Below are 27,899 nucleotides of genomic sequence, written 5' to 3'. Positions count from 1 at the left end.
ATGCGGAATATTTGGCTAATGGTAAAGTTCTTGAAAGTGTGGATGAGCAGAGGGATCTAGGTGTCCATGTACATAGATCCCTGAAAGTTGCCACCCAGGTTGATAGGGTTGTGAAGAAGGCCTATGGAGTGTTGGCCTTTATTGGTAGAGGGATTGAGTTCCGGAGTCGGGAGGTCATGTTGCAGCTGTACAGAACTCTGGTCCGGCCGCATTTGGAGTATTGCGTACAGTTCTGGTCACCTTATTATAGGAAGGACGTGGAGGCTTTGGAGCGGGTGCAGAGGAGATTTACCAGGATGTTGCCTGGTATGGAGGGAAAATCTTATGAGGAAAGGCTGATGGACTTGAGGTTGTTTTCGTTGGAGAGAAGAAGGTTAAGAGGAGACTTAATAGAGGCATACAAAATGATCAGGGGGTTGGATAGGGTGGACAGTGAGAGCCTTCTCCCGCGGATGGAAATGGCTGGCACGAGGGGACATAACTTTAAACTGAGGGGTAATAGATATAGGACAGAGGTCAGAGGTAGGTTCTTTACGCAAAGAGTAGTGAGGCCGTGGAATGCCCTACCTGCTACAGTAGTGAACTCGCCAACATTGAGGGCATTTAAAAGTTTATTGGATAAACATATGGATGATAATGGCATAGTGTAGGTTAGATGGCTTTTTGTTTCGGTGCAACATCGTGGGCCGAAGGGCCTGTACTGCGCTGTATTGTTCTATGTTCTATGTTCACACACACCACACACACACACCACACACACAAACCACACACACATACACATCACCCTCACACACACACCACACATGCAACACACATACACACACCACACACACATACACATCACACACCCCACACACACGCACCACACGCACACGCACCACACACAAACCACACACACCACACACACACACATATACACCACACATACACACACACGCACCGCACACACACACACACATACACACCACACACACATACACACCACACACCCACATATACACCACACTCTCACACACAAACATATACACACACACCACAGACACATACAAACTACACACACATACACAGCACACACACATACACACCACACTCAGACCACACACACAAACCACACTCACACACACCACACATACACCATACTCACACACATATACACACGACACACACACCACACACACAAACCACACACACCACACACACACACCATACTCATAAACACATACACACACATGCATCACACATGCACACACATACACATCACACACATACATACACATCACACACACACATACGCATTACACACACCACACACACATACACAGCCCACACGCACAAACCACACTCACACACACCACACATACACCATACTCACACACATATACACTCGCCACACAGACACACACCATACACACAAACCACACACACATGCATCACACACACCACACATACCCATACACACCCCACACACACATACACACCACACTCTCACACACATACACCACACACACACACGCACCACACACACACACATACACACCCACACACACCACACATATACACCATGCTCACACACACAAACACACACACATACACACCACACATACACCCCACACACACAAACACACACACATACACACCACACTCACACACACACAACACACATGCAACACACATACATACACACCACACACACAAACCACACACTCATACACCACACTCACACCATACACATCACACACACCACACACACACACACACACCACACACCGACACCACACATATACACCATGCTCACACACAAACACAGACACATACACCACACATACACACCACACCCACACATACACACCACACACACACACCACACACACACCGCACCACACACACATACCACACAACACACACCGCACATACATACACACCACACACACACCACACACACAAACCACACACCCACATCACCCTCACACACATGCAACACACATACACATCACACATACACACACACGCACCACACACCCACACACACACCACACATATACACCATGCTCACACACACAAACACAAACACATAAACCACACATACACACCACACACCCACATACATGCCACACATACACCACACTCACACACACACATACACACCCACACATATACACCACACTCACACACACACTACAGACACATACAAACTACACCCACATACACAGCACACACATACACCACACACCACACTCACACATGCATACATCACACACCACATTCAGACCACACACACAAACCACACACACACACCACACATACACCATACTCACACACATATACACATGCCACACACAGACACCACACACACATACCACACATATACACCATACTCAAACACACATGCATCACACACACATATACATCACACACACCACACACACACACCCCACACATACAAACCACACACACCATACACACATACACACCACACATGCACCACACACACACACATACACACCACAAACAAACCACACATATACACCACGCTCACACACACAAACACACACCACATACACATATACACACCACACATATACACCACTCACATACACACACACATACACACCACACACCCACACATACCACACACACACAGACCACACATATACACCACACTCACACACACAAACACACACCACATACACATATACACACCACACATATACACCACTCACATACACACACACATACACACCACACACCCACACATACCACACACACACAGACCTCACATATACACCACACTCACACACACACACACACCACACATACATCCCACATACACATACACCATGCATACACACCACACACACATACACCACGCATCACACCGCACACACAAGGCACACACCACATACACATACACACCACACACCCACACACACACGCACCACACACACATACACACATTTGCACACACCACACATGCACCACATACATATACACACGCACACAAACCACACACAAACCACACGCAACACACCCCACACATACAGGCACATACATACACTAGACACACACACCTATACACACATCACACATACCATACACTTGTACACAAGTTGATGAACACTGACACACAACTCAGAAGAGAAGGAGTGAAAGGCTGTGTTTATGGGGGAAGGGGAGGGGGGCAGCGTGCATATGGGGGTTGGGAGGGGGTGTCAAGTACAATAGGGTCAGCAACCCCCGATTGGCTGGCTAGAGTGCCACAAGATATAAAGTCCCTGGATAATGAGTGCTCTTGATTGCCCTGCTGTTCTTTGTATGAGAGGCAGCTGCAGGCACAGCTCCACATTTGAATGTATATAGGGGATTGGAGGGCAGCAGCTCCATGGGCCATCTGTCTCAGCAGCCGTTAGGAACAAAGACTCCAGGATGGTGCTAGTGCATGTCGGCTATCTTGTTCTTCCAGTTTTTGGAGCTGTAAGCAGCAGAGGTACTACCTTAAGGGGAAAGAAATGATCAAAAAATCTTCTTTTCCCTCCTTTACGTGACAGCCGATATTGTTTCCACTTTTGTTAATCACATTAACTGTGTTGTGAGTAATATCTGCTCTCGTGTTCATTTTGCGACACAGCCTAGACTTTCTTTGTAACTGAATTTGTGGAGAAACATTGATTTATAAATCTCAATGCATTCTTGATATTTGTATACATGACCAGGCAGTGTTAAACCTTGTGAGATACATTAACATCAGACTTTAGGAATTGTGCTCTCTTGGTCTATTTTTTTTACCCTAGGAAAATTGTGTCATTTACTTTGAACTACAGAGTTTATAACACACTTTTCTGTTAGCACATATGCATATGTTTGTACGTAGTGCTGTGTGAAGTGCTATCCTGTGGGTTGTTAGCTGCCTTTGTGCTCTCCTCTACACAAAGTACCTGCCTTTTTCCCATTGTCGGACACATATTGTTTCTGGTTGTGAGCTCGATTTGCTCCGTGTGATGTACTAATAGACCAATACTGATCGGATACTATCTCCTTTTTGCTTTTTTCCCTTTGGTCTGTTTTACTTTCTGTATTTGCGATGAATAATTGTTCTGGTTTTTACACCAATTGAGACCCTCGATCTATCTGACATGTATCTGTATTTCTGGACTGGTAGCTTCTCCATATGTAGCTGTCAGCCTGTTCCAATGTAATGACTCTCGAAAATTCAGTGACTTCCTCCCCCTCTTGATTTCCTCCGCACATTTTACGAAGCCGCCGATGGTTAAAGGGACCCCACCAAACGTTGGCACCCTTTAAATGTGAATCCTGTCAGTGAGGGCTGACAGATTATTGAACAATTCAAAGCCCAGCCTGCTCTTGCCCTCGGCTGAGGTAGTTGCAGGGATTACTCGATAGCGACCATGGGTGGGAACCTGTGGCTGACTATTGCTCTCCTTAATCCAGGAGCACCGAGTCCAATTGCAGAGCACCGATTCCTGCCCTGAGGGGACTGAAGCTGAGATTGAAGCAGAGAAACTTTCTGAGTTTTACAGCTGACACCACATGGGGGATTTACACAGTGAACAGCACAGGAGAGCTGGCTTCATTTCACTCTCAGCCTCATCTCCCTGTTTCCCTTTGTTAACGGGATTCTTGTCTTCTATTATCACAGAGACAGGCACGTTGTGTCGTCATTTTCCTTATTTTGTCGTCATTTTCGTTATTTAGTTTTAATTTTTTAAATTATAAATTTAGAGTACCCCCCAATTCTTTTCTTTCCAATTAAGGGGCAATTTAGCGTGGCCAATCCACCTACCCCGCACATCTTTGGGTTGTGGGGGTGAGACCCACGCAGGCACGGGGAGAATGTGCAAACTCCACACGGACAGTGACCCGGATCAGGGATTGAACCCGGGTCCTCAGCGCCATGAGGCAGCAGTGCTAACCACCACACCGCCGTGTGGCCCTTTTAGTTTGAATTTCGCAGGCCTTTAATAATAATCTAGTTTGGAATCTCCAGTCATCATCCCCATTGTTCTGATATGAGGCTGTTTTGGGGATGATGGAGGAGTTTCTGCTTCTTTCTTCATGCCCCATTGGTTACTTGCCATGTTGCTGCCAACACAGGGAATTTCCAAACAGCCTTCAAGTGAGGCAGTGAGCAGATGCCAAATAATTCCTGTCATGAAACGCGAGGGACAGTCTGGTGCTCACCTATGAGGGTTTGATTTTTTTTTTCACACTCAAATCTCTTTCTCTCCCTGGCACAGGACAGGAAATGACAACGTGCATGGGGCAGGAAATGACATGTTATATGAGGACAAGGATTGGCACACGTATCGGGAGAAAGGCACAGTATAGGAAGATAGGCTTTGGTACAATATGGTGAGGGCAGGAAATGACGCAGGATATATGAGTGGGAAATGCCACGAGGAGCTTGCCCGCACCTGCTTTCTGCTCCCTATGAAAAGCTGGTACGCCACTTTTAGCACAATGACTAGAATTACGCACAAGTGTTTTATGCATCTGGTAAGGATAGGCATGTTTTAAAGGCAGCAGAACAGAAATTAGACCAGGGCCTCTTGTCATTTGGAAGCCATCTCTAGGGCACCCCACCAACTGGAGATGACACAGGTTGTGCCAAAACATATCAGGGAGCCTCTCAAAAGAATTCACCTACGCTCTTAAGGGGTCCACTTTGTAAGGAGGTACATTAAATATTGAAATAAATAACTTATTTGTCTTCGCTTTGTCTTCTCAGCACTCCAGCTTGGCCTCAGTCCCCAAGTGGGCCCTTCCTCTGCCTTTTGACTGATAATCCTATGCCAGGTTCATCTGAGAGCTCAAACACATGGAATTCCTGATATAGACAGTACCCATTCTTGCTCTCCACCCTTCATGCCAAAGGCCTTGACAGACAGAGGCTTGGCCCCAATAAGCCCTGTTGGATAATCTGATGCTGAGCTTGTGTTAACAGCCTCATACACTCCTAATGGAGAGGGCCACATATTTTCAAGTTTGTCTGGGTTTTAAAAGTAGCAGACCTAAAGGACCAAGAGCGCTGGGATGTCCTTATCTGAATGGAATTCTGCAGGAAACCAATAAAAATCCATCTGCCATAGTGACTGTCTCCATCCAGACTCTGTCACCATCTGTCTCTATCCACACTCCTCCATTTCCTTCTATTCCTATTTCCAGTGACTATCCATTACCAGCCCCCCCCCCCCACCCCCCCATTACCCTCTCATGGAAGAAATTCTTCCTAATCTTGGTCCTAAATGTTCAACCCCTTAATCTGAGACCGTGTCCCTTGGTTGTAGACACCAGTCCCCCACCAACCAGGGAAATAATCCTTGCTGCATCTCTCCTATCGAGCCCTGTAAGAATCCTGTGCACTTCTCAATGAGCTCACTTCTCTAAATTACTGTGCAGCATAAGAGTATGTAAAAAGGTTAGTGAAGACAAATGTGGACCCAACGCAGGCAGAGAATGGAGAATTTACAAAGGGTAATAAGGAAATGGCAAAGAAACGAAATAAATACTTTTGTCTGTCCTCCCGGAGGAAGATTCAAAAAGCTTCCCTGGATTATTGGGGGGGGGCCAAGGAACTAGGAAGACTGAGGACTGAAAGAAATTAGTATCAGTAAAAAAGTAGCGCAGGAGAAATTAATGGGATTGAAAGTTGATAAATCCCCTGGACCAGATGACTTTCAATTCAAATCCCACACAAGAGATTAGTGAGCAAATTTAGAGTTTGTGGGATTGGGAGTATATACTGGCATGGATTGGGAATTGGTTAACTGTCTGAAAATGGAATCGAGGTAAGTGGATCATTCTCAGGTTGGCAGGTTGTGATTTGTGAGGTGCCGTAGGTTCAGTGCTTGGGCAACGGCTATTCTTAATCTAGTTCAGATACAAATGGGTACAAATGACACATCTGCATCTTCCTGCCGGCACGGGCCGTGTACCTCGCTGCTGTCGGCGGCAGGGGATCGGAACATCAGAGGCGCCGTTCCCATTTTTAGGCTCACGTTTGAATCTCTGCGGGATTGGGAAACCTGCTATCGGCGAAGGGTAGTGGAGAATCCATCCCAGTATCTATGTGGGCTGGTGTTGCACTGTGTAAAAAGCTCCTGTAAAAAGCCTTGAAACATTTGATAGGTCGGCATTATATAAATATAATGCTGTTTAGCACAGGGCTAAATCGCTGGCTTTGAAAGCAGACCAAGGCAGGCCAGCAGCACGGTTCAATTCCCGTAGCAGCCTCCCCGAACAGGCACCGGAATGTGGCGACTAGGGGCTTTTCGCAGTAACTTCACTTGAAGCCTACTTGTGACAATAAGCGATTTTCATTTCATTTCATAAGTTGCTGTTGTTGAATGTGGATTGGAGGAGGAGGAACAGAGGTTCTCAAAGTTGGTTTGCAGTTTCTCAACATTCCCATCTCCATTTCTGGAGCTTTTTGAATACATTTTTGTGTTTCTTTACAATGGATTACTGAATACTACTTTAGTAATTGAGATTTCCAGGTGGAAATATAGGAAATTAGGCTCTGTTGTCAGGAACTCCCATCTAGAGTGGGATAGTTGCTAAACCTTCATCTAATACCTTGAATGTCTGTTAGGTTCTCCCAATCTCCAAACTTGGTGGAATAGCCAGGCGAACAGTGTGAATGAATGACCATTGTAACCATTTATGCCATTATTTCTGCCCTTCAGATGAACCCACCACCCCACCCGCACCATCACCACAGATATCCACAGGTGAATGTGTCAGCCAGAATGGTAATGCTACAATAATGGTACTTCTTAACTCCACAGGTGCCCCTTTCGTAAGGTCACAGCAGTCTCATGCCACTTCCTGCAGACAACTTCACCTCTCTCATCAACCCGAGTTTCCACTGTCTCACTCTGTCCAATCACAGCCAGGTCTGAGCAGCCAACTGACGTCACCACACCAGCACACCACGCCCTCATTGCCGCTGCAGCAACCTTTGACGACTTTGCCAAGCCCACAGTTCCAGGATGCTCCTACATTCTTACCTCAGTCATTACACCAGCAATCTCTCTTGCACCAGCAGTTGCTTGAGGCCCAGCAGCGAAGGCTGTTGTCGTTCCCCAGGTATGTGAAAGTAATTGATGACCAATGATGTTGCGTCTGTTGAAATAGTAAAACTGTTGTCAACAAATGTGCAGGGTGTCCCCTCAGTGGCTCTGTGAGTGGGGTGCAGTAATGAGGCGTACAGAGCAAGCAGGTTCCAGGGTGGCTTATGTCTGACTGAGCTAATCCTCCCCTGGTCAACGGCGCAGGTGCCTCACTCGCTCATGGGGGGTGGTCAATATGTCCCCATTTCTCAGTTGTTTTTTTTATTAAATATTTTATTGAAAATTTTTGGTCAACCAACACAGTACATTGTGCATCCTTTACACAATATTATAACAACACAAATAACAGTGACCTATTTTATAAACAAAAAATGAATAAATAATAAATAACAAAAATAAAAACTAGCCCTAATTGGCAACTGCCTTGTCACAAGTAACACTCTCCAAAATATAATTTAACAGTCCAATATATAATTATCTGTAGCAACGACCTATACATATTATACAGTATATATTAACAACCCTGAGAGTCCTTCTGGTTCCTCCTCCCCCCACCCCCCCCCCCCTCCCCTCCCCTCTCCCCCGATCCTGGGCTGCTGCTGCTGCCTTCTTTTTTCCATTCCATCTATCTTTCTGCGAGGTATTCGACGAACGGTTGCCACCGCCTGGTGAACCCTTGAGCCGACCCCCTTAGGACGAACTTAATCCGCTCTAGCTTTATAAACCCCGCCATGTCATTTATCCAGGTCTCCACCCCCGGGGGCTTGGCTTCTTTCCACATTAGCAATATCCTGCGCCGGGCTACTAGGGACGCAAAGGCCAGAACATCGGCCTCTCTCGCCTCCTGCACTCCCGGCTCTTGTGCAACCCCAAATATAGCCAACCCCCAGCTTGGTTCGACCCGGACTCCTACTACTTTTGAAAGCACCTTTGTCACCCCCATCCAAAACCCCTGTAGTGCCGGGCATGACCAAAACATATGGGTATGATTCGCTGGGCTTCTCGAGCACCTCGCACACCTATCCTCCACCCCAAAAAATTTACTGAGCCGTGCTCCAGTCATATGTGCCCTGTGTAATACCTTAAACTGAATCAGGCTTAGCCTGGCACACGAGGACGACGAGTTTACCCTGCTTTGGGCATCTGCCCACAGCCCCTCCTCGATCTCCTCCCCCAGCTCTTCTTCCCATTTCCCTTTTAGTTCATCTACCATAGTCTCCCCTTCGTCCCTCATTTCCCTACATATATCTGACACCTTACCATCCCCCACCCATGTCTTTGAGATCACTCTGTCCTGCACCTCTTGTGTCGGGAGCTGCGGGAATTCCCTCACCTGTTGCCTCGCAAAAGCCCTCAGTTGCATATACCTGAATGCATTCCCTTGGGGCAACCCATATTTCTCGGTCAGCGCTCCCAGACTCGCGAATTTCCCATCCACAAACAGATCTTTCAGTTGCGTTATTCCTGCTCTTTGCCACATTCCATATCCCCCATCCATTCCCCCCGGGGCAAACCTATGGTTGTTTCTTATCGGGGACCCCCCCAAGGCTCCAGTCTTTCCCCTATGCCGTCTCCACTGTCCCCAAATCTTCAGTGTAGCCACCACCACCGGGCTTGTGGTGTAGTTCCTCGGTGAGAACGGCAATGGGGCTGTCACCATAGCCTGTAGGCTAGTCCCCCTACAGGACGCCCTCTCTAATCTCTTCCACGCCGCTCCCTCCTCCTCTCCCATCCACTTACTCACCATTGAAATATTAGCGGCCCAATAATACTCACTTAGGCTCGGTAGTGCCAGCCCCCCCCTATCCCTGCTACGCTGTAAGAATCCCTTCCTCACTCTCGGGGTCTTCCCGGCCCACACAAAACCCATGATGCTCTTTTCAATCCTTTTTAAAAAAGCCTTCGTAATCACCACCGGGAGGCACTGAAACACAAAGAGGAATCTCGGGAGGACCACCATCTTAACCGCCTGCACCCTCCCTGCCATTGACAGGGATACCATATCCCATCTCTTGAAATCCTCCTCCATCTGTTCCACCAACCGCGTTAAATTTAACCTATGCAATGTGCCCCAATTCTTAGCTATCTGGATCCCCAGGTAACGAAAGTCCCTTGTTACCTTCCTCAACGGTAGGTCCTCTATTTCTCTACTCTGCTCCCCTGGATGCACCACAAACAACTCACTTTTCCTCATGTTCAATTTATACCCTGAAAAATCCCCAAACTCCCCAAGTATCCGCATTATTTCTGGCATCCCCTCCGCCGGGTCCGCAACGTATAGTAGCAAATCGTCCGCATACAAAGATACCCGGTGCTCTTCTCCTCCCCTAAGTACTCCCCTCCACTTCTTGGAACCCCTCAACGCTATCGCCAGGGGCTCAATCGCCAGTGCAAACAATAATGGGGACAGAGGGCATCCCTGCCTTGTCCCTCTATGGAGCCGAAAATATGCAGATCCCCGTCCATTCGTGACCACGCTCGCCACTGGGGCCCTATACAACAGCTGCACCCATCTAACATACCCCTCTCCAAAACCAAATCTCCTCAACACCTCCCACAAATAATCCCACTCCACTCTATCAAATGCTTTCTCGGCATCCATCGCCACTACTATCTCCGTTTCTCCCTCTGGTGGGGCCATCATCATTACCCCTAACAACCTCCGTATATTCGTGTTCAGCTGTCTCCCCTTCACAAACCCAGTTAGGTCCTCGTGGACCACCCCCGGGACACATTCCTCTATTCTCATTGCCATTACCTTGGCCAGGACCTTGGCATCTACATTTAGGAGGGAAATAGGTCTATAGGACCCGCATTGTAGCGGGTCCTTTTCCTTCTTTAAGAGGAGCGATATCGTTGCTTCAGACATAGTCGGGGGCAGTTGTCCCCTTTCCTTTGCCTCATTAAAGGTCCTCGTCAGTACCGGGGCGAGCAAGTCCACATATTTTCTATAGAATTCGACTGGGAATCCATCCGGTCCCGGGGCCTTTCCCGCCTGCATGCTCCTAATTCCTTTCACCACTTCTTCTACCTCGATCTGTGCTCCCAGTCCCACCCTTTCCTGCTCTTCCACCTTGGGAAATTCCAGCCGATCCAAGAAGCCCATCATTCTCTCCCTCCCATCCGGAGGGGTTGAGCTTCATATAATTTTTTATAAAATGTCTTGAACACTTCATTCACTCTCTCCGCTCCCCGCTCCATCTCTCCTTCCTCATCCCTCACTCCCCCTATTTCCCTCGCTGCTCCCCTTTTCCTCAATTGGTGTGCCAGCAACCTGCTCGCCTTCTCCCCATATTCGTACTGTACACCCTGTGCCTTCCTCCATTGTGCCTCTGCAGTGCCTGTAGTCAGCAAGTCAAATTCTACATGTAGCCTTTGCCTTTCCCTGTACAGTCCCTCCTCCGGTGCTTCCGCATATTGTCTGTCCACCCTCAAAAGTTCTTGCAGCAACCGCTCCCGTTCCTTACTCTCCTGCTTCCCTTTATGTGCCCTTATTGATATCAGCTCCCCTCTAACCACCGCCTTCAACGCCTCCCAGACCACTCCCACCTGGACCTCCCCTTTATCATTGAGTTCCAAGTACTTTTCAATGCACCCCCTCACCCTTAGACACACCCCCTCATCTGCCATTAGTCCCATGTCCATTCCTCCAGGGGAGGAAACAGGGCGCCCTCCTGTTTCCTCTCCTATCTCCAAGTCCACCCAGTGTGGAGCGTGATCCGAAATGGCTATAGCCGTATACTCCGTTCCCCTCACCTTCGGGATCAATGCCCTACCCAGCACAAAAAAGTCTATTCGCGAGTAGACTTTATGGACATAGGAGAAAAACGAGAACTCCTTACTCCTAGGTCTGCTAAATCTCCACGGGTCTACACCTCCCATCTGCTCCATAAAATCTTTAAGTACCTTGGCTGCTGCCGGCCTCCTTCCAGTCCTGGACTTCGACCTATCCAGCCCTGGTTCCAACACCGTATTAAAATCTCCCCCCATTATCAGCTTTCCCATCTCTAGGTCCGGAATGCGTCCTAGCATCCGCCTCATAAAATTGGCATCATCCCAGTTCGGGGCATATACGTTTACCAAAACCACCGTCTCCCCCTGTAGTTTGCCACTCACCATCACGTATCTGCCCCCGTTATCCGCCACTATAGTCTTTGCCTCGAACATTACCCGCTTCCCCACTAATATAGCCACCCCCCTGTTTTTCGCATCTAGCCCCGAATGGAACACCTGCCCCACCCATCCTTTGCGTAGCCTAACCTGGTCTATCAGTTTCAGGTGCGTTTCCTGTAACATAACCACATCTGCCTTAAGTTTCTTAAGATGTGCGAGTACCCGTGCCCTCTTTATCGGCCCGTTCAGCCCTCTCACGTTCCACGTGATCAGCCGAGTTGGGGGGCTTCCTACCCCCCCCCCCCCCCCCCCCCGCCCTTGTCGATTAGCCATCACCTTTTTCCAGCTCCTCACCCGGTTCCCACGCAGCTGTATCTCCCCCAGGCGGTGCCCCCCCCGCCCATCCTCTCCCATACCAGCTCCCCCCTCTCCCCAGCAGCAGCAACCCAGTAATTCCCCCCTCCCACCCCCCCCCCGCTAGATCCCCCGCTAGCGTAATTACTCCCCCCATGTTGCTCCCAGAAGTCAGCAAACTCTGGCTGACCTCGGCTTCCCCCCGTGACCTCGGCTCGCACCGTGCGACGCCCCCTCCTTCCTGCTTCTCTATTCCCGCCATGATTATCATAGCGCGGGAACCAAGCCCGCGCTTCTCCCTTGGCCCCGCCCCCAATGGCCAACGCCCCATCTCCTCCACCTCCCCTCCTCCCCCATCACCACCTGTGGGAGAGAGAAAAGTTACCGCATCGCAGGATTAGTACATAAAACCCCTCTTTGCCCCCCACATTCGCCCCACCACTTTGTTCGAACGTTCTTTTTAATAACCCGCTTATTCCAGTTTTTCTTCCACAATAAAAGTCCACGCTTCATCCGCCGTCTCAAAGTAGTGGTGCCTCTCTCGATATGTGACCCACAGTCTTGCCGGTTGCAGCATTCCAAATTTTATCTTCTTTTTGTGAAGCACCGCCTTGGCCTGATTAAAGCTCGCCCTCCTTCTCGCCACCTCCGCACTCCAGTCTTGATAAACGCGGATCACCACGTTCTCCCATTTACTACTCCGAGTTTTCTTCGCCCATCTAAGGACCATTTCTCTATCCTTAAAACGGAGGAATCTCACCACTATGGTTCTGGGAATTTCTCCTGCTCTCGGTCCTCGCGCCATCACTCGGTATGCTCCCTCCACCTCCAACGGACCTGCCGGGGCCTCCGCTCCCATTAACGAGTGCAGCATCGTGCTCACATATGCCCCGACGTCCGCTCCCTCCACACCTTCAGGAAGACCAAGAATCCTCAGGTTGTTCCTCCTTGCGTTGTTTTCCAGTGCCTCCAACCTTTCCACACATCGTTTCTGATGTGCCTCATGCGTCTCCGTCTTCACCACCAGGCCCTGTATATCGTCCTCATTCTCGGCTGCCTTTGCCTTCACGACCCGAAGCTCCCGCTCCTGGGTCTTTTGTTCCTCCTTTAGCCCTTCGATCGCCTGTAGTATCGGGGCCAACAGCTCTTTCTTCATTTCCTTTTTGATCTCTTCCACACAGCATTTCAAGAACTCTTGTTGTTCAGGGCCCCATGTTAAACTGCCACCTTCCGACGCCATCTTGGTTTTTGCTTGCCTTCCTTGCCGCTGTTCTAAAGGATCCACTGCAATCTGGCCACTTCCCTCTCCTTTTTCCATCCGTATCCAGGGGGGATTCCCTTCTGGTTTACCGCACAGTGTTTTTAGCCGTCAAAATTGCCGTTGGGGCTCCTATCAAGAGCCCAAAAGTCCGTTTCACAGGGAGCTGCCGAAATGTGCGACTCAGCTGGTCATCGCCGCACCCGGAAGTCCCCATTTCTCAGTTGAGGTCAACTCCTTGAATCGTCTGCCAGTGCTCACTGAAAGATTATGCATTAAAAAATGGTTATTTCTATGAGGTACCAGAGGACAGTGGGGAAAGCTAGGCCCGTTTTCAATAACTTTCTAATTCGAGAAGGGTGGATAACTGAAAAATGAGATAGAGGGTGGAAACCATTAGTCAAGGAGCCACGGCACAGAATTCCCTTGTACAAAGAACAAAGAATAAAGAACAAAGAAAAGTACAGCAAAGGAACAGGCCCTTCGGCCCTCCAAGCCCGTGCCTACCATGCTGCCTGTCTAAAGTAAAATCTTCTAAAACAAAGAAAAGTACAGCACAGGAACAGGCCCTAGATTTGGACTAAGATGAGAGAAGATGCAAAGATAACGGGGCGATTCTCCAAGCCCCGGGCCGGAGAATCGGCGCAACCTCTCCACGATGCTTGGACGCTGGCACGCGATTCTCCGAGGTGCGGAGAATCGGTGCCATTTGCGCCGGCGGGTTTGACGCAGCGCCAGCCGCGGGCCGCTGGAATCGGCCAAGCGGCCGCGCGGTTACGACAGTCCCGCCGGCGCCGTTCACCCCTGGTCGCTGCCGGCGGGAACTCTGCACGAAGAGTCGGGGGGCGGCCTGTGGGGCGGGGAAAAGCGCTCCTTCACCGGGGCGGTGGGGGGGGGGGGGGGGGGGGGGGGGGGTGGGGGGCCTCCGATGGGGACTGGCCCACGATCGGGGCCCACCGATCGGCAGGCTGGCCTCTTTCCCCCCCCGGGCCTACTTTGTTGCGCGGCCATCCCCTGAGTCCCCACGCCATGTTGCGTCAGGGCCGGCGCGCTGAAGAAGTCCCCCGTGCATACGCGGGTTGGCACGGCGCCCATTTGGCGCCGGGAAGGGAGGCTGGAGCGGCGTGAACCGCTCCAGCGCCGTGCTGGCCCCCTGTGGGGGACAGAATCAGTCGTCCCCGTGAAACATGACGGCGCAAACACTTTGTCTCCATTTTGGAGAATCGCCCCCTACAGGTGTAGAAAAATAAATAAATAAATCACACCAATGTAGGAATAAGTGCTCTTCTAAGATTGGGATTGGGGGGTTGGGAGGAAGCACAGAAGCCACTTTGCACACAGCAAGATTCCACAAACAGCAGTCTGACCAGTGTATCTGCTCGGGTGATTTGGATTGCTCTCAAGGTTGAGATTGACACTGGGATCTGAAGTGGAGAAAAGTGTTCTATTTATCTGTTATTTACCAGTTATTATCGTCCAAATTTATAAGGAGAATTATTTTTAAAAAGTTAAAAATAAAACCATAGGATGGTTTTTGAAAAAGTTTTGAGTTCTAAATTATGCTGTGGAATTAATCTTTAAATTATGCTATAGAATACCAGAGATTGAAAGCTGACCTGTTGTTTAACCAATTAAAATAGAATAACAGACAGCTGAGTATTAGATAAGCAAATTAAGTTTTCTCCTGTGGTAAATCCTGATTATATAAAGCTTTTACGTCTGCGCATGTTAAAATCTTCAATCATAGTGCTATATTGAAGCCACAGTCCATTGAGTAATTTGTGACATTTCTGTTTTCTTGTCGGATATTTGATGAATTTGATGCTTAACTGAGGCCGGGGATGCAGTGCTGGAGAATGGAGACCTTCAATATTGTGTCTCTCTCCACTCAGTGCCAGAGCTGGAATTTCCTGACAGGGTGCAGAATAAACTCCCCCCCCAGTCCCGGCTCTCAATACACTTTAAATCCCAACCCCAAGAAAACTATTTAACCACCCAAATACCATACAGACCAATAGAATCCTTACAGTGCAGAAGGAGGCCATTCGGCCCATCGAGATTGCACTGACCCTCTGAAAGAGCACCTTACCTAGGCCCACTCCCCCCCCTCCCCCCCCGACCTATCCCCATAACCCCACCTAACCTGCACATCATTGGACTATCTGCCATCCTTTCCATAATGAGTATCAGCTTGGTTGGATTGTGGGAACAACCCACCTGTTTTGATTCAAATCTAGGTTGAAAATGCCCAAATTCCCATGTTCAGGCCCATAACAAGTTGGAGAAATAAATCTATCCATTGGTTTGTGTTTCCACCAAACCAAGGCTCCAGACATATAAGGACAATTTTTCTAAACACCTAATGCCACCCAATCCTAGATGTGCTTGATATTTTCTTTTAATATGATTCATTTTTGGGGGTAGATGTCAATGGTTGAGCTTTGGATAAATTCACTTCGGCCTTCCTGAATGGTTCTGTTCTGACCTTTCTCCCCACAACTTCCTCCAACTTTGTTGTGTTGCTCTGTAGACGGACTCAGGAAAGGGCCCCCCCTTACCCCCATCGTCTACGGCCAGGCTTTGACTTCAGCAATCATGTCCATCCTGCTTCAGCAGTGGGAACACAGCCCAGGTACCTAACTGAAGGCACTGACTGGTAAGTCCTGGGCATGCTTCACAGTCCATATTGGATTGGCTCTGTTAAAGCTGGAGGTGAATCAATACTAGTTCCTGCGCTGAAAGTCAGGGAACAAAGTGTTGACATTGCCTTAATATCGTAATTTTCTGTCCTCTGATCCAACATCAAATTTTGTGATGGACGAGGAATGGAAATTGTGCAGTGGGATATTGTTATACAAATGCTGATGCATTCACATCCATTCCTCTGCCTGTTATTTTAGTGCAATTGCCAAAACAATAGATTAATTCAAAAAAGGCCAGAAGAATCATACAAGTGCACGGTGGCACAGTGGTTAGCACTGCTGCCTCACAGCGGCAGGGTCCCAGGTTCAATTCCAGCCTTGAGTGACTGTCCGTGTGGAGTCTGCACGTTCACCCAATGCCTGGGTGAGTTTCTTCCGGGTGCTCCGGTTTCCTCCCACAGTCCAAAGATGTGCAGGTCAGGTGGATTGGCCATGATCGATGCGTGAGAGAGTGGGCCTAGATAGAGTGCTCCTTTGGAAGGGCAGACTCAATGTGCCGAATGGCCTCTGTCTGCACTGTAGAGATTCTATGGATTCAGCATTCTCATTATATTATCGGATAGCTCAATTTCCAGGCTTTTTCTTAATTCTTTCACAGGATACCAGGGGCTGGTTTAGCAGAGGGCTAAATAGCTGGCTTTTAAAGCAGACTGATGTGTTGGGTGTTCTGGATCACATACAGGTCACCAACACTTGAAGTAGTGCAACACTATTTTACTAAAAGGTTAACTATTTAAACATACTTGAACTGTGGGTAAATACGATACCAGCTTTAACTAAAGACCTTTGCCTTGTCCTAACCAGTTGATGCACTCAGCACATGGTGAATGTCTGTGTTGCAGGCTGTGAGCTCTGTGCTCCTAGCTAGCTGCTATTCGAATGAGCGGGAACTCTTATGCCCCCTGTCTTTATAGTGCGTGTGCTCTCACTGGTGATCGGCGGTGTTGTGTGTGTTGATTGGTCCCACTGTGTGTCCATCAGTGTGTGTCTGCACCATGATATATTGGTGTATATTATGACATCCCCCCTTTTATATAAGAAAATGTGCCTGCGTGACAATAAATAGTGTGTGGTGAATGTTCCTGACTACGTGTGTGCGAAATATTTACAGGACTATGTACATAAAACTAAGCTATTTACATGGGAAGGTGACTGGTGCAGAATAAAACAGTGTGTCACACAAATAATGAGATGAACACTATATACAAACCATTTGAACGATTAAACGGAAGAATAGAACGGACCAGAGAGTCCATTAGTGCAAAGTTCACAAATTAAATCTCTGAGGTGGGCGACGAATTCTGGTTGACCACCTCAAGGGTGGGTCAGGAGCCACCAGCTGAGGAGCGGGCTGGACTGCGTCAGAGTGAGGAGGATGCAGGGTAACCGGAATCTCTGCATAGTCCAGGTCAGGGACAACAGGAGGGTGTGGCACTGGCGGAGGATAACGTAGCGAGCGCGGAACGAGACGAAGGGCACGCCGATTACAGCGCAGGATGGAACCATCCGATAGACGAACCAGGAAAGAGCCACCTGCCGAAGAACCAGCAGTTGCAGACCAGCCACCATCCGGAAGATGGATGCGGACGTTGTCATCTGGAGAGCAGGGAGATCAACTGCACGGGCGTCATGAGCCGTCTTGTGCTGTGCACGAGACAGTTGCATTCGTTGAAGGACCGGAACGTGGTTGAGGTCTGGGACGTGAATGGACGGCACCGTCATCCTCAGAGTGCGACCCATGAGCAGCTGGACTGGCGACAGGCCAGTGGACAGTGGGGCCGAGCGATAGGCCAGCAGGGCGAGGCAGAAGTCGGACCCCGCATCGGCAGCCTTGCAGAGGACTATGTGGACGCCCTTCTCCGCTTTGCCATTGGATTGGGGGTACAGGGGACTGGATGTCACATGCACAAAGTTGTACCTCCTGGCAAAGTTGGACCATTCCTGGCTTGCGAAGCAGGGGCCATTGTCCAACATAACTGTGAGTGGGATGCCGTGACGAGCAAACGTGTCCTTACAGGCACGGATGACTGCAGACGATGTGATGTTGTGCAAACGTACCACCTCCGGGTAGTTTGAAAAATAGTCTACAATCAGAACATAGTCCCTGTCCAGCGCGTGGACCAGGTCGATGCCGACCTTGGACCAAGGGGACGTGACCAACTCATGGGGCTGTAGGGTCTCACGTGGTTGGGCCGGCTGGAACCGCTGACAGATGGGGCAGTTGAGCACTGTGTTGGCGATGTCATCATTGATGCCGGGCCAGTACAGTGCCTCTCGGGCCCGACGGCGGCACTTCTCCACGCCAAGATGGCCCTCGTGTAGCTGTTCCAAGACAAGCTGGCGCATGCTGTGCAGGATAACAATGCGGTCCAGCTTCAGGAGGACACCATCGACTACCGCCAGATCGTCTCTGACGTTGTAGAACGGCGGGCATTGGCCCTTGAGCCATCCGTCTTGTTAGGTGGAGCATGACACTCTATAGCAGGGGGTCAGCCGCAGTCTTTGGACGAGGCGTTCATCCGTGGCCGGTAGATTGAAGGCCACATGGGCGTCAACCTGGCAGACTAATCTCGCTGGGTCACACGGGGTGTTGACTGCCCTGGACAGAGCGTCGGCTATGATCAGGTCTTTGCCTGGGGTGTATACGAGCTGAAAGTCGTATCGCCGGAGTTTGAGCAGAATGCGCTGGAGGCGAGGCGTCATGTCGTTCAAGTCTTTTTGTATTATATTGACCAGCGGGCGATGGTCGGTCTCAACGGTGAATTGGGGAAGGCTGTACACACAATCATGAAATTTGACGACACCGGTCAACAGGCCCAGGCACTCTTTTTCTATCTGCGTGTAGCACTGTTCCGTGGGCGTCATGGCGCGTGACGCATATGCAACGGGGGCCCATGATGAGGCCTCATCGTGTTGCAGGAGCACTGCCCCAATGCCGGATTGGCTGGCATCGGTCGGAATTTTTGTCTCTTTTGCTGGATCAAAAAAGCCCAATAGCGGGGCCGTGGTAAGTTTGGTCTTAAGTTCTGTCCATTCGCTCTCGTGGGCAGGGAGCCATTGGAAGTCTGTCATCTTCCTGACCAGGTTCCTGAGAGCTGTGGTTTGAGAGGCGAGGTTAGGGATGAACTTCCCTAGGAAGTTGACCATGCCCAGAAATCGGAGGACCGCCTTCTTGTCCTCTGGTATTTTCATGGCTGTGATGGCAGCCACCTTGTCCGCATCCGGCTGCACATCCAACTGGGAGATGTGGTCCCCTAGGAACTTCAGTTCCGTCTGGCTGAAGGAGCAATTGGCTCTGTTGAGGCGTAGGCCCTGCTCCCGTATGCGTTTGAGCACGCGCTGGAGGCGACTGATATGCCAGAGGTGGACCAAATGATTATGTCGTCAACATAGACGCGAACACCTTCAATGCCTTCCATCATTTGTTCCATGATCCTGTGGAATACTTATGACGCCGATATGATCCCAAACGGCTACTGTTGTAACAATATCTGCCAAAAGGGGTGTTAAAGGTACACAGTTTCCTGCTGGATTTTTCTAGTTGAATTTGCCAGAATCCTTTCGAGGCGTCAAGTTTGGGGAAGAGCTTGGCCCGAGCCATCTCGCATATGATCTCTTCGCGCGTGGGGATTGGGTAATGCTCCCTCGTTATGTTGCGATTCAGATCCTTTGGATCACAGCAGATTCTGAGCTCGCCGGAAGGCTTCTTTATGCACACCATGGAACTGACTCAGTCAGTTGGTTCCTTAACTCTGGAGATCACTCCTTGGTCTTGGAGGTCCTGCAGCTGCTGCTTGAGGCGGTCCTTGAGGGGTGCTGGGACTCTGCGAGGTGCATGCACCACAGGCGTGGCGTTCTGTTTGAGTAGGATCTTGTAAGTATATGGGAGCGTGCCCATGCCTTCGAAGACGTCGCGGTGCTGGTCGATGATGGCGTTGAGTTGCGCCCTGAAGTCCGCATCCTGGAAGGCAGACGTGTCATCAGGAGAGAGAGAGTGAACTCTTTGAACGAGGTTTAGCAATTTGCACGCCTGTGCGCCAAGCAGAGAGTCCTTCGAGGAACCCACGATCTCGAAAGGAAGGATGGCTTTTCGTGACTTGTGCGTCACTTCGAGTTGACAAGAGCCAGTAGCAGGAATGATGTTGCCATTGTAGTCCAATAGCTGGCAGGCTGATGGGAGAATGGTTGGTTTGACACAAAGGCTTTGGAAAGCAGACCACGCATATGAGATTTGCGGAGGCAGGCTGTGGGAGAGTGTGGGTGTCGGTGTTGGAGGGGCAGGGCCCCACGGAGGAAGAGGGGGGGTGGAGGCCCGGGGATGGACAGTTGGGGTAACAGAGGGGTTGCAATACTGGTGGGGAAGCGGGTGTCGTTCGAGGCACTGAATATTGTAGTGGATAATGGAGGTCGATATGTGATGGTGAGCGGTAGGTTGCAGGGGGTGCCGGTGGTACTGGTGAACGTATATGCCCAGAATTGGGATGATGCCGGATTTATGAAACGCATGCTGGGTCGGGTAAGAGGCCGGCTGCGGACAAGGTGCTCAGTGTGTTTATGGACCAGATTGGGGGAGTGAATCCATGGAGGTTTGCCAGGCTGCTGGACAGGGAATTTTCCTTCTTTTCCCATGTCCATAGAGCCTACTCTCGGATAGATTTTTTCATTTTGAGTAGGGCGCTAATCCCGAAAGTGGAGGGAACGGAATATTCGGCCATAGCCATCTCGGACCACGCCCCGCTTTGGGTGGAGCTGGAGTTGGGGGAGGAGAGGGACCAGTGCCCGCTGTGGCACCTTGATGTGGGACTATTGGCGGATGAGGGGGTGTGCGGGCGGGTGCGGGGGTGTACTGAAAGATATTTGGAGGCCAACGACAATGGGGAGGTGCAGGTGGGGGTAGTCTGGGAGGCGTTGAAGGCGGTGGTCAGGGGAGAGCTAATCTCCATTAGGGCCCACAGGGAGAAGAGAGAAGGGAGGGAGAGTTTGGTGGGGGAGATTCTAAAGGTAGACAGGAGGTATGCAAAGGCCCTCGAGGAGGGGCTACTTAGGGAGCGACTTAACCTCCAGACGGAATTCGACCTGTTGACCACGGGGGAAGCAGAGGCACAGTGGAGGAAAGCACAGGGGGCGACGTATGAGTATGGGGAGAAGGCGGGTCGGATGCTGGCAAATCAGCTTCGTTAGAGGGAGGTAGTGAGGGAGATTGGTGGAGTTAAGGATAGAGGGGGGAATACGGTGCGGAGTGCGGTGAGAATAAACAAGGTATTTAGGGACTTCTATGGGGATCTGTACAGGTCTGAGCCCCCAGCGGGGGAGGAGGGGATGCGACGATTCCTAGATCAGCTGAGGTTCCCGAGGGTGGAGGAGGAGGAGGTGGCTGATTTGGGGGCGCCGATTGGGCTGGAGGAGCTGGTTAAAGGATTGGGGAGCATGCAGGCGGGGAAGGCCCCGGGGCCAGATGGGTTCCCGGATGAATTCTACAGGAAATACATGGACCTGCTGGGCCCTTTGCTAGTGAGGACTTTTAATAAGGCGAGGGAGGGGGGGACCTTGCCCCCGACAATGTCCAGGGCGCTGATTTCTTTGATCTTGAAGCGGGCCAAGGATCCATTGCAATGTGAGTCATATAGACCGATCTCGCTCCTCAATGTTGACGCTAAGTTGCTGGCGAAGGTGCTGGCTCCGAGAATTGAGGACTGTGTCCCGGGGGTGATTCATGAGGACCAGACGGGATTTGTGAAGGGTAGGCAGCTAAATACGTGTGGAGGCTCCTCAATGTGATTATGATGCCCTCGGTGGAGGGGGAAGCGGAGGTAGTGGCAGCTATGGATGCGGAGAAGGCCTTTGATCGGGTGGAGAGGGAGTATCTTTGGGAAGTGTTGCGGAGGTTTGGGTTCGGGGAGGGGTTCAACAGTTGGGTCAGGCTGCTATATAGAGCCCCAGTGGCGAGTGTGGCTACGAACCGGCGGAGGGCGGAGTACTTTCGGCTGTACCGGGGGACTATCCCACTTGTTGTTTGCACTGGCAATTGAGCCGCTGGCCATGGTACTGAGGGAGTCCAGGAAATGGAGGGGACTGGTCTGGCGGGGGGGAAGAGGAACATCGGGTGTCGTTGTATGCTGATGACCTGTTGTTGTATGTGGCAGATCCAGTGGAGGGGATGGCGGAGGTCATGCGGATCCTTAGGGAGTTTGGGGACTTTTCGGGGTATAAACTCAATGTAGGGAAGAGTGAGCTCTTTGTGGTGCATTCAGGGGACCAGGGAAGGGGGATAGACGAGCTACCGCTGAGGAGGGTGGAAAGGAGCTTTCGGTACCTAGGGATCCAAGTAGCTAGGAGTTGGGGGGCCCTGCACAAGCTCAATTTGACGCGGTTGGTGGAGCAGATGGAGGAGGATTTTAAAAGATGCGATATGCTGCCACTCTCACTAGCGGGTAGGGTGCAGTCGGTCAAAATGACGGTCCTCCCGAGGTTTCTCTTTGTGTTCCAGTGCCTTCCCATTATGATTCCCAAGGCCTTTATCAAACAGGTAAGCAGGAGCATCATGGGATTTGTGTGGGCGAATAAGACCCCGAGAGTGAAGAGAGTGTTTCTGGAGCGTAGCAGGGACAGAGGGGGGCTGGCGCTGCTGAATTTGTGTGGCTATTATTGGGCAGCCAATGTGGCGATGATCCGTAAGTGGGTAATGGAGGGAGAGGGGGCAGCGTGGAAGAGGGCGTCCTGTGTGGGCACGAGCCTGAGGGCGCTGGTGACGGCACCGCTGCCGCTCTCGCCGACAAGGTACACCACGAGTCCGGTGGTGGCGGCGACGCTGAGGATCTGGGGGCAGTGGAGGCGACACAGGGGTGAGGTGGGAGCCTCAGTTTGGTCCCCGATTCGGGAGAATCATCGGTTCGTCCCAGGAAGGATGGATGGGGGGGTTTCGGAGCTGGCATCGGGCAGGGATTAGAAGAATGGGGGACCTATTCATCGATGGGATGTTTGCGAGCCTAGGGGCGCTGGAGGAGAAGTTTGGACTACCCCCGGGAAACGCTTTCAGGTACATACAAGTGAGGGCGTTTGTGAGGCGGCAGGTGAGGGAATTTCCCCTGCTTCCGGCACGTGGGATTCAGGACAGGGTGATTTCGGGTGTATGGGTTGGCGAAGGCAAGGTTTTGGCAATTTACCAGGAGCTGAATGAAGAGGAGGAGGCCTCGGTGGAGGAGTTAAAGGGCAAGTGGGAGGAGGAGCTTGGGGAGGAGACAGATGAGGGTCTGTGGGCTGATGCCCTGAGTAGGGTTAATTCTTCCTCCTCTTGCGCCAGGCTCAGCCTCATACAGTTCAAAGTTACTCAGAGCGCATATAACAGGGGCGAGGTTGAGTAGGTTCTTTGGGGTGGAGGACAGATGTGGGAGGTGCTCGGGGAGCCCGGCAAATCTCGTCCATATGTTCTGGTCGTGCCCGGCGCTGGATGGGATTTGGAGGGGTTTTGCGAGGACTATGTCCAAGGTGGTGAAAGCCCGGGTCAAGCCGAGCTGGGGATTGGCATTATTTGGGGTATCGGATGAGCCGGGAGTTCTGGCCTTTCAAGCCGGGAGCCGATATTCTGGCCTTTGCATCCCTGGTAGTCCGGCGGAGGATTTTGCTACTATGGAAAGATGCGAAGCCCCCTAGTGTGAAAGCTTGGATCAATGACATGGCAGGGTTCATCAAGCTGGAGAGGATAAAGTTTGTCTTGCGAGGGTCTGTGCAAGGGTTCCTCAGGCGGTGGCAACCGTTCCTAGACTATCTAGCGGAGCGTTAGGAGGAGGTCAGCAGCAGCAACAGCCCAAGGGTGGGGGGGGTTTCTTTTGGGGTGGCGTTTGGGTGAAGGTGGGGGGGTTTCCCTATTTATGTTTTTAAATGTTATATGGGGGGTTATTGTATATGGGGGAAATCCAATGTATAATTTCTGATTGTTGTGTTCTTGTTTCTTTCTTTTTGTTGGGAGGGGGGTTTTGTTGAAAATTTGTTGAAAAATTTGAATAAATATATATTTTTTAAAAAGAGATTGGCGGAGGCACCAGTGTCCAGGCGGAATTTTATATGGGACCGGTTGACCGTCAGGGTGGCACACCACTCATCGTCTGGATCGATGCTGTATACCGACAGCGGCTGGTGTCTTTGCTTCGGGGACAGCCTGTTTTTTGTCACGACACCGACTCGAAAAGGCGCCTCCGGGTCCTCGATGTCACTGTTGTGTGGGAGGTCAGAATCGGACTCGGTGACCGTGGGTTGAATTGCCCGAACATTCCTGCGAGGCTGGCTGAAGCGATGTGAATTGGAAGGCTGAGCTGCTCGACAGCAGGCAGCAGAGTGGCCAAGTCTTCCACATCGTAGGCATTGTCGAGATTTTGCGGGGCATTGCCGCTTTAAATGGGCGGAGCCACAGTTGCCGCACGTCGTGACGTCAGCACGTTCGCTGCGCCACGGCGCATGCGCGGTGCGGTCCTGCGTGGTGCGCGCCTGTGCATTACGTTCCTCCATGTCGCCGTCCCCTCGTTTGGTGCGTACAAGCGCAGGAGTCCGCGAAAAGCGCGCAAAATGGCCGCCCTCATCCAGGCTGAGGCCCTGGAGGTGTTCAATCACTTGGACCCGTTCCACCTCATGGGGACCTTGCCGCGCCGTTTTAGCCGCTTGTATATGGGAGTACAGACTGGTGGCATTTTCATGTAGGACACAGGTCTCGATGGCGGTCGCTAGGGTGAGTTGCTTTACTTTGAGGAGCTGCTGACGTAGGGGGTCCGACTGAACACCGAAAACGATCTGGTCGCGTATCATGGAGTCGGAGGTGGGCCCATAGCTGCAAGATTGCGCAAGGATGCGGAGGTGCGTTAAAAAGGATTGGAAAGGTTCGTCCTTACCCTGCAAACGCTGCTGGAACACGTAGCGTTCAAAACTTTCATTCACCTCAACGCTGCAGTGAGTGTCAAATTTGAGGAGAACGTCTTGAACTTCGTCTTGTCTTTGTCATCTGCAAAGGTGAGAGAGTTGAAAATATGGATGGCATGGTCCCCGGCCGTGGAGAGGAGAAGAGCAATCTTTCTGGTGTCCGAGGCGCCCTCCCTGTCCGTGGCTTCGAGGTAGAGCTGGAAGCACTGTTTGAAAATCTTCCAGTTGGCCCCGAGGTTACCGACGATGCGGAGCGGCAGCGGCGGGCTGATGTTGTCCATGTTGCAGAATGACGGAATGCTGGCGGAAGGCAGATCACTTGCAGGTAGGTCTAAGAATTGCTAGTATGCAACCACCCCTGGTATCATGATGTGTTGGGTGTTCTGGATCACATACAGGTCACCAACACTTGAAGTAGAGCAACACTATTTTATTAAAAGGTTAACTATTTAAACATACTTGAACTGTGGGTAAATACGATACCAGCTTTAACTAAAGACCTTTGCCTTGTCCTAACCAGTTGATGCACTCAGCACATGGTGAATGTCTGTGTTGCAGGCTGTGAGCTCTGTGCTCTGAGCTAGCTGCTACTCGAATGAGCGGGAACTCTGATGCCCCATCTTTATAGTGCGTGTGCTCTCACTGGTGATTGTCTGCGGTGTTGTGTATGTTGATTGGTCCCACTGTGTGTCCATCAGTGTGTGTCTGCACCATGATATACTGGTGTATATTATGACACAGACCAAGGCAGGCCAGCAGCATGGTTCAATTCCCGTACCAGCCTCCCCGAACAGGCGCCGGAATTGGCGACTGGGGCTTTTCACAGTAACTTCTTTGAAGCCTACTTGTGACAATAAGCGATTTTTATTTCATTTTTCATTTCATATGGGTTTCGCTGGCTAGGCCAGCATTTATTTTCCATTCCCTAATTGCCATCTTCTTAAACTGCTACAGTCCTTGTAGTCTAGGTGAAATCATAGAAGGTTATTGGCACAGAAAGACGCCACTTGGTCCATCGTGCCTGGGCTGGCCAAACAATGAGCCAGCCCACTTTCCAGGATTTGTTCTGTAGCACTGCAGGTTAATCCTTCTAGCAATCACTTTATATCTATGTATGTCGCCTAGTCACTGACCTCTCTGCTAAAATAAGTATTCTCTTGTTATATTTTCTTGTTGCCAAAAGAGAAAAGATATGAAGGTGCCCACACTCTGGATTCTTGTAAAACACGATGAGAGGTTTAATGAGGGCGTTGCTCAATACTGTCAAGATGGTAACTCCCAAACCGCGCACACACTCTGCTGACGTCACTACACCTCACGTGACGCATAACCAGCAAGAATGTATTCTCAGGTACATAACACCCCTCCCTCTTTACTTCATTAGTGCAATGGCAACGATTAACAGTTACACAACAGATCCACTGCTACATTATTTCTATACATAAATGCAGTTCAATAAGATAGTGTCTGTGGTGAACATCTCTTCCTTTTTGGTAGAATTTGGTGTTGAACTTGGCTACTTGCGACCTCAGGATTGCCCTGATTCTTTTCTGCTGATGGTACTTCTTGAGTAACTATTTCAGTATCTGTCACTGCAGTCCTCAGAAACAGAACCTGAACTCTGTCTCTGGCCTCCGTTCCAAAGTATAGCTCTTCAGGTCAACTCCAGTCACAGAGCCTAGTGAATCTTCGAATACCTCTTCAGAAGTTGTTGCAAGTTGCTCCTTGAATCCATTAATTGAATGCCTGTTTCCCAGTTAATCCTAACCTTAGCCAGTCATGCTCTGCCAAATAGAGCAGGAAAGTTTCCACGGACAATGTTAAGAGGCAACTTCGCCGTCTGCCCATTTGCTTCTACTTTAACCATAATGCATTCTTTTAATTCAGAGAAGCTCTTCAGTGTAGAAGGAGGCCATTCGGTCCATCGAGTCCATTGTACAACCTCTTCAGTGTATGTCCTTAGCATCACATTTGACGGTTTTAACGGCAAATGTTTCAGCTTTTGATGCTAAATTGTCTCAGGTATTAGCGATACTGCTGCGCCCGTATCCACTTCCATTTTACTTCCATGGCCATCAAGTTTTGGATATGCTCAAAAACGTTGTTGCTCTTCCTGCATTTAAAAAAAAATATATATATATTTTTATTAGGGTATTTGCAAGTTTTTATAATAAAAACAATAACAGCGACATAAGCATGGTACAATAAACATTTGCACCCCATCACAATCTTCACATACCCCAACCATAAAACAACAATCCGGCCCTCTCCCCCACTGTCTCCCACCGCCCCCCCTCCACCCCCCCCCCCCCCCCCCCCCCCCCCCCCCCCCCCCCACACACACACACCACACCCCGCCGCCTTTGGAATTCTGCCTCTGCTGACATTTTAATTTTCCCCAAGAAAGTCGAGGAACGGCTGCCACCTCCGGGTGAACCCAGCCATTGACCCTCTTAAGGCGAACTTTATTTTCTCGAG

General features: G+C 50.3%; 1 protein-coding gene across 2 annotated transcripts in view; it reads left to right on the top strand.

The window, feature by feature from the left end:
- Positions 1–3,317: 3,317 nt before the first annotated feature.
- ark2ca (arkadia (RNF111) C-terminal like ring finger ubiquitin ligase 2Ca) overlaps positions 3,318–27,899 on the top strand; it is a 78,233-nt gene continuing 53,651 nt past the window's right edge. Inside the window, exons 1-3 of one of the 2 annotated variants that reach the window (XM_072497475.1) lie at positions 3,318–3,484; positions 7,803–8,103; positions 16,343–16,468. In XM_072497475.1, coding sequence (XP_072353576.1) covers positions 3,424–3,484; positions 7,803–8,103; positions 16,343–16,468 — 488 coding nt within the window. In that variant the 5' untranslated portion in view covers positions 3,318–3,423. The remainder of the gene's footprint in view (positions 3,485–7,802; positions 8,104–16,342; positions 16,469–27,899) is intronic. The other variant, XM_072497476.1, reaches the window with a different exon arrangement.

The sequence above is a fragment of the Scyliorhinus torazame genome, chromosome 3, assembly GCF_047496885.1.
Source record: "Scyliorhinus torazame isolate Kashiwa2021f chromosome 3, sScyTor2.1, whole genome shotgun sequence".
Classification (NCBI taxonomy): Eukaryota; Metazoa; Chordata; class Chondrichthyes; order Carcharhiniformes; family Scyliorhinidae; genus Scyliorhinus; species Scyliorhinus torazame.
The sequence above is the reverse complement of the archived record's forward strand: the minus strand, read 5'-3'. Positions and strand labels throughout refer to the sequence as shown.